Here is an 11,753-nt window from a genome sequence, read left to right on the forward strand (position 1 = left end):
AAAACAGGTTTTTTTGATGAGGATTGAGAATTGCAGTATTTTCTTGTTTCTGCTAAAGAAAAGATGACTTGCTTGCTTTGTGATATCACTATGTCATCATTAAAGAAATTCAGTGCTTATCAGCATTATAACACTCATAAGAACCACAAATATTTTAAATTAGAGGGAGTGGCACAAAAGGTTGTATTGCAGAAATGAAAAGATGAAAAATAAAAGCAAAGACATTTCTTTCAAGCAGCAATAAGACCTGGAAATAATGCCTCTGAAGCAACTTATAAAGTAGCTTATGTACTTGGGGGAAAAGGGAAGCCATTCAGTGATGTAGAAATTGTGAAAGAATGAATTGTTGAAGTTGTGGGATGCTTAGACCCTGATAACATTTCAAAGTACAAACAAATGCCTCTTTCAAGAAGAACCATAACTGATCAGCAGAAGGAATAGCCTTCAACTTAACACAATAACTTCATGCAATACTTCAAAAGGAAAATATATATATTATTCAGTTGCTTTGGATGAATTAACTGTTACTATTGACTTGGCACAGGTTTTATACTTCATTTGGGTCATAACAGAAGATTTTCTCTGCTATGAAGAGTTACCCTCTTTGGGCACTCTTAAAAGCAGAACGTGGCAAATAGATATCTTCAATAGCTTTCAAGATAAATATCATGAAGTTGGACTGAATTTGATCAATTTAATGAGTGTACGTATAGACAGTACACTTTCTATGACAGGAAAACATGAAGGGTTTATTTCCCAGATAAAAAAAAAGTATTATATCCAGATACTCTCATTTCTTTTCATTGTACCTTACAACAGCAAAATCTCTGGCTAAAGCTACTGTTTTAAGTGAAGCTTTGCAGCAATTTATAAGTTTTGTTAATTATATTCTTGCAAATGCAACATTGCATTGTCAGTTTCATAACATGCTGAAGTTGAATGTTGAGGTGTTCAATGTGGATTTACTGTATCATTCTAAAGTGTGTTGGCAATCGCAGGGACAAGTATTAGCCAGAATTTTACCTCTGCAAGAACAGATAATTAAATTTGATGAATAGAATCAGCAATGTGAATTATTGAAAGAAGATTTCTGTAAGAATGCTATGTTTCTGTGTGATATCATGTCAAATCAGAATGACTTGAATATTTCTTTGCAAGGTAAAAACTAAGTCTATACATGATATGCAGAAAAAAATCCAAGCATTTCGAAAAGAAAGCCATCTTTTTTCAGAACACTTCTTCAAAAAGGAAATTTTAGATGAACATTTTCTCCAATTAGCAAAGGTCATTGATGAACAGGATGATATATGTGAATCATCTGAAGAATACACATAGACCTATTAATTGGAGAATATAATGAAAGGTTCACTGATGAGCATTTCAGTCTCACCTACTAGATATCACCAAGGTACCTAAAGAACTACAGATGGAATTGATTGAGCTCTCAGCAGATAATATTTTAAAGTCATTGTTTGATGCTAAGAAAAATCCAATTTAAATATGGAAAAATGCAGTAGAATACGAATACTCATACCTTTGGCAACATGCCCCCAAAATGCTTTCTTACTTTTCAACCACTTATTACTGTGAATCTAGTCTCCTACCTATCCCAAAATCAAGACACTCTTAAGGTCACAAATGACTGGTACCCATCTAGAGGATCAACTGAAACTGTGGATATCCATGCTGCAACCAAACATTCAAATGCTTTTCAACAAAAAAGCAGACACAACAAAGTCATTAAAAGGTTAGTTAACTTTAAAATTAACAAATTGTTCACTTTTTGCAATTACTAAGTACATAGTTAGATTTTTACAAAATAATATATATTTTTAAGTACAGTTAAGTACAATTTAAATAAATGGAAGTTTCTTGAATGTGGCCATATTTGATTACAGTTAAATATTAATGCAGCCTTCCAACATGAAAAGGTTCCCTACCCCTGTAATAGACTCTCTAATCTGGACTGTAGCATGTGTGAAAGAGAAGGAAGATAGAAGGGATCCAGGTTGTAAAGCAGTTAAATGCCAAAAAGGAGATTATATTTGATCCTAGGAAAACAAGAGAACCTGTAGAATTCCTTGAAAGATGTAACAGCAAAGAAAACTTTGAGACAGTATGATGAAGAGAAATGAAGGCTGAATTTGGAGTCAGATGCTCTGCGTTCAAATTCCAATTCTGCCACTCCCCATATGACTTTGATTGAATCATCTAACTTCTCTGGGTCTTGTCTTCTGGAAAACAGGGCGTTTGAACTAGATAAACTTCAAAACTTTTGACTCTTTTGACTCTTCTAAAACTTTTGACTTCAAAACATGGACTCTAAATCCATGATCCTTTGATGACCTTGTGACTATAAGTAGCAAGTGAAATCTAAAACAGGAAGATGTACGCTTCCCAGGGGTGTTTTTCACTGTCATTTAAGGTGTGTTTTCCTTTCAGAAGCACTTCAAGTACCATATTCTACACAAATCCTTTCCTTTTCTCTTCTAGATGGTAGTGCCCTTTCTCCTAAGCTACTTTGTGTTTTAATTATTTTAAATATGTTTGTCTTTGTAAACTTTGTATTTATGCTATGTGTATATATTTTAAAGGTACTTGTCTCCCCCATTAGGAATTGTTTATTGTTTGTACTTATATCCACAGTACCTAGCAGATAATAGGCACTTTGCAAATACTTGTCATTTAATTAGTTGATAATCAGAGCGAAATCCAATGGAACTCCAATGGAGTTGCTTTTAGGTGATTAATTCCTTCAGAGGTCCCTTTTGTTAATGACACAGTTCTGATTGTATCAAGTCCCAGAATTGCCTAGTCTTCTAAATGTGATCCATAATCACTTTTAAAAGTTTGGCTTAATTATCCAAAAAGGAAAAACTAGACAGATGAAGAATATCTGTTTTTCATTCTGTGGTAGAGATAGTCCATTGGAATATACACTATCATCATCAGTACAGAGACTACAAATGAACAGTGCTAGGCCCAGAACTAAAAAGGAGAATTGAAAATTGTGTTTTTGGGAAATTGCTGTTATTATTTTAATTATCATAAGCTTTTCTCTGAAACAAAGCCCAACCTTGTAACATCCATACTTTTGTGATGTGATATCCTTGATATCAAGGATCACCGGAAGGGCCCTCTAAGGATGTGTGGCTAGTTTAAAGGGATTTGATTGCAAACACATTAAAAACAAGGAATTTTACTGAAGTAATGTAAAGGTTGTCATCAAAGAAGCAGCTGACTAGAATAAGGCAATCTGGGTAAGTGAAGGGTAACTGAGGTTAATCCACGTAACTTGTGTATACCATTGGTTTCCATGTAGTATCAGAACAAGAGGAGCAATTAGGTGGATCTCTACAGCAGATTACAAAGAGAACATGGACGGGATTCCCCCAGGATGTGGAGGCATTTGAGAATTGCTTGATATCGGATCATTAGAGGATGTAACCACATCAATAAGATCACAGATTCATTGAAGTCCAAAAATATATGTGTCTTGTAATTTATGAATCATCATTATAGAACTGATAATTTTTTAAGCTTATGTTACCCAAGTAGCCAGCTAGTTTTAGATAAAGACTTAAACCCGGGCTTCCCAGAAGGCAACAATAATATGCTTCTGTATGATATTAGTTTTTCTATCCTTTTTAAAGTTTATCTGTGATTAAACTTTGACAGATATGGCATTAAAAATTGTATCTCTGGATCTCATTGTTCTCAGGGATATAAAAATATACGTGTTCTGGCAGTAAAATACACTGTCTTGACTGTCTTCTAATTACTTTAAGTTACTCTTATAATCTAATTAAAAGTTAAGGTCCTGTAGGTATTATATCTTGGTTAATACTTTGGCTACCTTTTAACAAAATAAGAATGTGTCACAGAATGAAAAGAAACATCAGTTCTTGAAACTCTAAATGTAGAGGATTTAGCTTTGCAGCATTTACAGTGAAAAACTTTTTACTTCCATAGGATGTAATTTTGATTGATAATTGATTTTTGTCAGTTTTTACATCAATAAAAATATCATTTCTCTCTATGCAAACTTTAATAATAAAAGTATGAAATAACTTATCTCATTGACAAGGCTTTGGTGTGGTATGCTGTCTCCTACTGCTTTTGACATTGTTTGTATTTTATATTTGACATTATTTGTATATTACATGTACCTTGGAAAGTAAGAAATTTAAGGAAAACAGAAAGGAATACTAATGAACCATTGATGAGTTTGAGGGTATTTCTATCAAAACACTTTGTTTAACTCTTACTTTTTCCCTTTAAAAAGCAGACAACCCAAAATTGGTGGTATCATTTAGATAATAATTTAACGGATTCACAGATTTAGAGCTTGAAAGGGACCTTTGGGTCCAGTTTAAATTCCTCACTTTATAGATGAGAAAACTGAGGCCCTGATAGGTCACTCAGCAGTATATAGCAGAGGTGAGATTTGAGCTCAGGTCTTCTGACTCTACATCTAGTACTCTTTCTTTTATTCTATACTTTTTGGATACACAAGATAAAATTTTGTCACAATTTAATTGTTTCAGCCCTTAGAGAGAGTATAGAAAAAAACAGGTTTAAAATTGTAACACATTTTTGCTCACCAAAACTTCAGTGGTGTGAATTGGAGGTGATTAGTGTTTTTTTTTTTACTGTACATCTTTATATGCTCTAATGTCCTTTTCATCAAAGTGTTAATAATCTTATTAATCATAGTCACATATGATTCAGAAAAGAAGCTAAAGACAGACTGGGTACAAAGACAGAACATTCAGAAGTGACTTCTCAAGTGAGGATTTGAAGGATACTGAGAGGAGAATCTGACAGCCTCCTTAGACCAATCTAAGTGAGACATTTGGGGGAATCAGAAAATTGGAAATTAAGAGGGTTGATTATAAAATACTTTGATACTCTGCTCAGCTGAGAGACTTTCCTGTACGTAGTCCTGCAGTCCTTGGGTTTTGATTAGGCCCTTTTATACCATTCCTGCTTTTAAAAACAATCCCCCAGGTCCCAATAACTATTATTATTTACAAAAATAATTATTACATCTGCCAAGAAAAAGACTCTACAACTGTTAATAAATTAAAATATGAACATGTAAGCCAATCTAGCCTTCTTTCTTATCATTTACAGATGTTAGGAGTGGCACAGGGATGTTTTGACCACACCATTCCATATCTTAAAGAAAGAATGCAGTTTGGTGAAACCATATTTTCTTTTCAGGTAAAAATTATAATGATCATTTAACCCTAATCAATTTTTTGTATTAGCAGGGAAATACCTCATATATTTGTAAAGGGTTTAAATGGGGCAGCAGTAAGGGTATTAAGAATCAGAGTTCTTTACTGAAATGAACGCCATGTGAGGTTGGGAAATATGGCTTATCTAAACATATATATTTTAGTCGTTATCTACCACAGTGTTCTTTCCCCCTTTTTTTTTAATTTTTATTTTCAATTCCAAAATCTCCCTTTTCCTCTTCCTCCCTCAGCCTTCTGAGAAGGCAGGAAGAACAAAGCTTTATTAAAAATATGTAATCGTTCAAAATTCCCTGTTGCCCATGTCCAAAAAGAAAAATAACAAGGAAAGAAAGAAAATAACGTTCTTTGATTTACATTTTGAGTTCATCACTTCTCTATCTGAAGGTGGATACCATGTTTTATCGTGAGTTCTTTGGTTAGTTGGAGTTCCTAAGTCTTTCAGAATTGATTGTCCTTACAATATAATTATTATGATATAAGTTGTTCTCCTGGTTCTTCTCACTTCACTCTGCATCAGTTCGTACAAGTCTTTCCAGGTTTTTCTGAAACCATCCCCTTCATTATTTTTTACAGTATAACAGTATTCCATCTCAATTCATGTATCATAACTTGCTTAGCCATTGCTCAGTTGATGAGCATCCCCTTAGTTTCCAATTCTTTGCTACTACAAGAGGAGTGGTGTAAATATTTTTCTACATATGAGTCCTTTTTCTCTTTCTTTGATCTCTTTAGGACATAGACCCAGTTATTTTGTGAACTTAGCCAATGTTCTTTAAAGATTAAGTATTCAACAAATATTGTTTGCACCAATAGATAAAAGTACTGCTCCCACCCCCCCTTTACAAGAAATGAGTTATGTGAGGTGTACCTGTGAATCCCTTGGCATTTGTCTTGGGACAGAGCAGAACCTTTCAGCAGGTCTTTATAAGATGCGAACCCCCAAAATGTATAATTGATACATTGGCTCACATTTATAAGGTACTATCCTACTCTCAACAGCATTTCAAGGCAGGTAACCTAAACATTATTGTCTCCATTTTACAGATAAGAAAACTAAAGCTCAGAAAGGTTCAAATGATTACTATATGTGGTACCTAGTACCAGTAAGAGTTGGAACTGGAATTCAAACCCAGAGCTGTCTTGAAAGGGGTGTAGTACATTATGGTTGTCAAAGCACTTTCACATCCATAATCTTATTAGTTCTTTCAACAGCATCATGAGATTAGTAAGGCCAATGATGTTGTCCCTCTTTACTGTATGCATAGAGAAGTCTTAACTTTTCTAAGGTTGCACAGCTATTTAGTGACAGAACCAAACTTAAAATTCTTGGTATCCACTGCTCTTTTTGCTGGACTGTTTCCACAGAGTCAATGGTGTAATATCGTAAATTGTCAGATAAAGTTCTTTTCTTCTTTACACCGTAGGAAAAGGTATTTCTGCATAGTAGGGAGAATCAAACTCAGTCATATTTAAAATGATAAAATACTTTATGAAAATAATCATAATTCTTTAAAACATTTTATTTAGGCAAAGCTGCTGGCATTCTATAATTTTAAAAATTAACAGCTTTTGAGAAAAACATTTTAGGATTGTTTGGAGGATTTTGTTTTCGGTGAGGTTGTAAAATAAGATTACTTTTCTTTATTCATCTATAACTATTTGTTCTTAGGTTTTATATGAAATTTTAATTTGTCATTGAATAAGGCTTCTATGTTGTAAGCATCCAATATTTCTGTGTTTCTCAGATATATCACTTTGGGGCTAACACTCTTCCACCAGTCTCTATTTGATTAAAGAATGCTAGCTCCTAGTCAAATGGGTGATTTTGTCATTGATTCAGGCATCAGAAATCTTTCAGTTTTCAATAAATATTTCTGGCTGACATTTCCAAGGATTTATCTTTTCCTGTAATTTTTTTTTATTTTTTTTATGATTCAGCTTTTGTAGTGAAGTTTTCAGAATTTTTCATGCTGGTTGAGCAATTCTTTTAAGTGCAGTATGAAAAACAAAATAACTTCTACTGAATTCTTCCATCCTGGGAAGAAAACTGTTGTTCATTTATATTACTTGATTGTGATACTTTATTTTTACTTGCAAGGAGAATAATGAATGTTTTAAAATGCCTTTAGCACTCGTATTTGAAAATTTTTGTTCTTTGGGAAATGTCAAAATCGTTTTTGTTCACATACTGAAATTAATGGATGTAACCAAATTTTGGCTTTGCTAGAATTTACCATGAACTCTTTTTTTAAGGAATAGAAATTATAATTGTTTTAAAAAGTTTTTTATTTAACTTTGTGTTATCTTATATTTTATTATCTTGAATATTTCTTGTGAAAAGTTATTTGAACTTTGAAATGATCTAAAAAGAAGATTTTAGCAATGAATATGGTATCATATTTCACTTTAGATTATAGATTAAGCATTATGTTAAAAAGTAATGCACATGAATTTCCCTTTGCTACATTCTGAGTCTGGAAGTTTTCCCTAGCAAGGCGTTCCTTTAAGGATGAGAGATGTTCTTGTAAGCGACAGTCATAACGTTAATGCTGGGTCTTAATATTATAGGGAATTCAACATCAAGTAGCTCATGTGGCCACGCAGCTCGAGGCTGCAAGATTGCTGACATACAATGCTGCGAGACTTTCAGAAGCAGGAAGACCATTTGTAAAAGAATCTTCCATGGCAAAATATTTTGCATCAGAGGTAAGAATAGAAATCTATTCCCAAATGGTATTTTTGATTGTGTATGTAACCAGTTTATAAAGACTTTTACCCATAATTACTAAGTAAATCTACTGCCTCAGATAGACTGCCCTTGGGAGTTGAATAAATGTTGTGATTAGGATTCATATTTTTGAGGGCACAGTTTTTCAGTTGAGTGAGTTGCCTCTTGCAGGATCCTTAAATTAAAACTCAATTGTTTGATAGAATTAACACTTCAATTGCAAGTCAGTTTAAGTATTCTTAATGGTGAGATCAAGTTCTAAGTTTTCAGTTTAGCAAGATATATAAAAGTGAAATACCATGAAGAACTTTTATATAGTATCTAGATACCATAAACCACACCATGAGGGGAGCAAGAAAGAAACTGTTTCTCATGGTTCCCCAGTATTACATGTTAATGGTGTTCAAAGAAAAAAAAACCTTTGTTCTGATATGTGTCATAAATGGGACATTTAACACATGAGGCCTTTAGGGGGTGGCTTAGAGAATTACATAGTTATTATTTTAACAGCCAGTCCTGGTAGTTTGTCCAATAGTCAAGTGCAGAAAACTAACTAATTTTGACCTGGTTAGCTGAAGAAAAGAGTTTTGTGGAGCCTAAAAAATATTGCAGAACTAGCAAGACATTTTAAGGGGAGGAGGGGGGACAGAAACAAAATGATACTCTGTTTTAAAATGTCATCCTTTTCAAATGTTTTTCATAGTAAGCATGTTTAATTCCAGTGTATAAGATGGTATAGCAAATTACTATGTAATATTTTACTTTTCTGCTAGATTGCTGGATTGACAACTAGTAAATGCATAGAGTGGATGGGTGGAGTCGGGTTTACCAAAGATTTTCCAATGGAAAAATACTTCAGAGATGCAAAGATTGGTAAGTAAGCTTATTTTTATATTCTTAGTCATAAGAAATTACATTTTACTCTGAATATATGTATATATTGAGAATATTGCATATATTGAGAACTAACTAGAATTTTTCCCCTTCCTATTATATTCCTTTAAAAAATTCACATTAATTTTAAAACACCAACATACGTTTAAAAATGCATCTCTAGCACTTAGATTTTTAAGGTAGCGTACATATTTTTATATAATGGTCTGAATAATAAAAACTAATTTTTTGACAGGTAGCAACTCTAATATTACCTTTATTTCTTTGCATTTTTCTTTAATAATTTGTATAGCTTAATTTACTTGTTGATGCTTCACTGTAATTTTAAAAGTTGTTTAATAGAGCCTGACTAGTTCTGGACTTCTCCCTGCTAATTAAACAGGTGAAATTCCAGTGACTTCATAGTGACCTATTCCATAATAATAATAGAGCCAAGTCTTATTTATACTTGAATATTTCATTGAGTCTTCAGTCTCATCCATATGTGTTCCTTCCATTGATAAAGACAGCAACCCATCCCACCTCCTCATCCAGTGCTGGTGGTGTCCTTGGTTTCCCATATGTCCCTCACAGAATACCTGTCCAGCACTCTGGAAGCCTCCTCTGGGTAGATTCAAAGATGGAAACTTGTAGTTTCTAATATTAACTCTAAAAATCTTTTAAGTCAAATAAAGAAGTATTTCATGTTGGAAATTAGTAAAATTTAACAAGAAGATGCATTAAGAAGACATTGGCAGGTTGCCCAAATTACTGATTCTTCCTACATTTTTGACTCCTGCTATTATTACTTACCTTACTTTGTTTGAACCAGTTCTTATGTCACTAAAGTAACCCCCCTCTTATGCCTTAGATAAATGTCATAGCAAAAATAGAATCCTGCCATGCAGGATTTTTGCCATCCACAGGTCTCTGTTTGAGAGTGCAATTTGATATTTAAAATCAGTTTTGTACTATTTATCCTTAACCATATACTAGTCTTTATCAGTTTGTGACTTTTGTTAATTAAGATGTGAGTTTTGTCATCAGTAGAACAATTTTTATGCAAGTTCGTTTTCAATAGACAGGATAACTGAAAGGTAACCCTAAAGGCTTCATGTTTTTTCTTTCTTTCATTGATTTTCAGTAGTAAGGCAGAAAATTGGCAAATAAAGCTTATTACAGAAAATTTACCTGATGTTCTTGACACCATATGTTTACTTCCTCTTGTTTCCATTTTTTCCCTTCCACTCTGCTCTGTGTTTTAGGTACGATATATGAAGGAACATCAAATATCCAGTTAAACACCATAGCAAAATTGTTAGGTCAAGAATACTGAGGATCACAATAACATGACAACTGTTACTGCAGCCACTTTTGTAAAACCCAAATCGAGTGCCTTAGATGGGAAAGAGTGGGATACTTTTAAGCTGCAGTAGTCTTCTGCATTGTATTCTTTTGGAATATATTGGGTCTGTCTGCCTCTTGCTTGTCACCAGTGATTCAAAGTAGGTAACTTTGCCTCATGGTATACAAAGGTCACTTTTTCCCAGCATCTGGCAAAATTAAGACATTTCTTTTGAACTAATTATTGCAAGAATTGCCATTTCAACTTTTATTTTAAAATCTATCATATTTCTAGTACAGAGCAGATAAATTGGTATTGGAGTAGGTTATTTGTATTTAATACCTTTGCAGATTCATTGCTGCTAGTATAGTGCATTAAAAATATCTATTTCGCACAGCTTTATTGAAAGATTGAATGCTGGTAAATTCAGAAGTTGATAGAAATTCATCAAGAAAAGCTAAGATAGTCATTTTAAATGTCAAAAAAGTATAGTATAATAGTGCAAGTCAGTTAAAGAGACTGTTTATTTTGTATTTAATTGTTTTAATTAGAGCAAAATGTGATATTTGTTGTTGAGTTCACTTAAAAATTATAAATGGTATGATCATTTCAGCAAATTGTCTAAAAAATAAATCTCAGCAATTTAAAAAAAATGTCTCATTGTCACTTTTCAAGTTGTGTGGTTAAGAAACTTTGTAAAATATTTTTAAATCAATTAATTTTATAAAATTAAAGATCTCCACCAGGCACTATTTTTCAGTAGCTCAATATCTTTCTGAATCTAAATTATATGTTGTTAGCTCTAATTAATTTATTGAGTCTTATTACGAAAAAAATTCAAATTATAGTTTTTTAAAGAAAGCATACACTTTAAATCAAGTCCATGGTGAAAGATGAATTGTTTTATCACTTTATTTTGAAAGGATTATGCTGCAAATCAGAGAACTTTGACATTTGATATACAGGTACATTTTCAAAGTAACTTTTCTAATGTAAATAATAGTTAAGCATTTGAAATGTATAAATACAGCCTAACAGGAGGAGCCATCTTGACTAATGGAGAGAGAAGTCAAGAAAAATTTAGAATATAGTTCAGGAAAGATAGTAATCTACTGTACTGTAAAATAAGTTAGTGATGGAAGTGCCAACATTCAGTCCTTCAGATCAAGAAGTCAGAGCAACCTGATAAAGAAGGTATCACATTCATTGTACTTTAATTTACCAGGCAAGATGCTTGAGGAACTGAAGGGGGGCTGTGAAAAGAATTAGTGCCAAAGAATAATATACACAATAGCATCAACCCTTGCTGGTCGGGAGAGGAAAGGATTGATGCCCAAAAGTAATGTTTTCAGTCTCCTAAACCATTGGATTAGTGACTTTAGATATTTGTTTTAGAGTACAGGAAATTAATTGGTGTCAGAACTCTTATTATTACCATTGGGTAGCCTGTGATATGTTATTGGCATTGTATTGAGCTTAACTGATAAGGAATTAATCTAGTTCTTGTCAGAAGGAGATAGATAAAACATATATTAAGCACTTA

The 11,753-nt window shown here is 32.9% G+C and overlaps 1 protein-coding gene across 3 annotated transcripts in view; it reads left to right on the plus strand.

Moving 5' to 3' along the window:
- ACADSB (acyl-CoA dehydrogenase short/branched chain) overlaps window positions 1–10,863 on the plus strand; it is a 50,799-nt gene extending 39,936 nt beyond the window's left edge. The window contains exons 9-13 of one of the 3 annotated variants that reach the window (XR_011970623.1): window positions 1,597–1,747; window positions 5,137–5,226; window positions 7,833–7,970; window positions 8,766–8,865; window positions 10,131–10,863. Coding sequence is in view for 2 of the 3 variants with exons in the window: in XM_072624790.1 (XP_072480891.1) it covers window positions 5,137–5,226; window positions 7,833–7,970; window positions 8,766–8,865; window positions 10,131–10,201 (399 nt within the window). In the remaining variant the exon portion in view is untranslated. Of the gene's footprint in view, window positions 1–1,596; window positions 1,748–3,322; window positions 3,464–5,136; window positions 5,227–7,832; window positions 7,971–8,765; window positions 8,866–10,130 lie in introns of those variants that run through there. The other 2 variants (XM_072624790.1, XM_072624799.1) reach the window with 2 other exon arrangements.
- Window positions 10,864–11,753: the final 890 nt, after the last annotated feature.

This window comes from Notamacropus eugenii, chromosome 1 (genome assembly GCF_028372415.1).
Source record: "Notamacropus eugenii isolate mMacEug1 chromosome 1, mMacEug1.pri_v2, whole genome shotgun sequence".
Classification (NCBI taxonomy): domain Eukaryota; kingdom Metazoa; phylum Chordata; class Mammalia; order Diprotodontia; family Macropodidae; genus Notamacropus; species Notamacropus eugenii.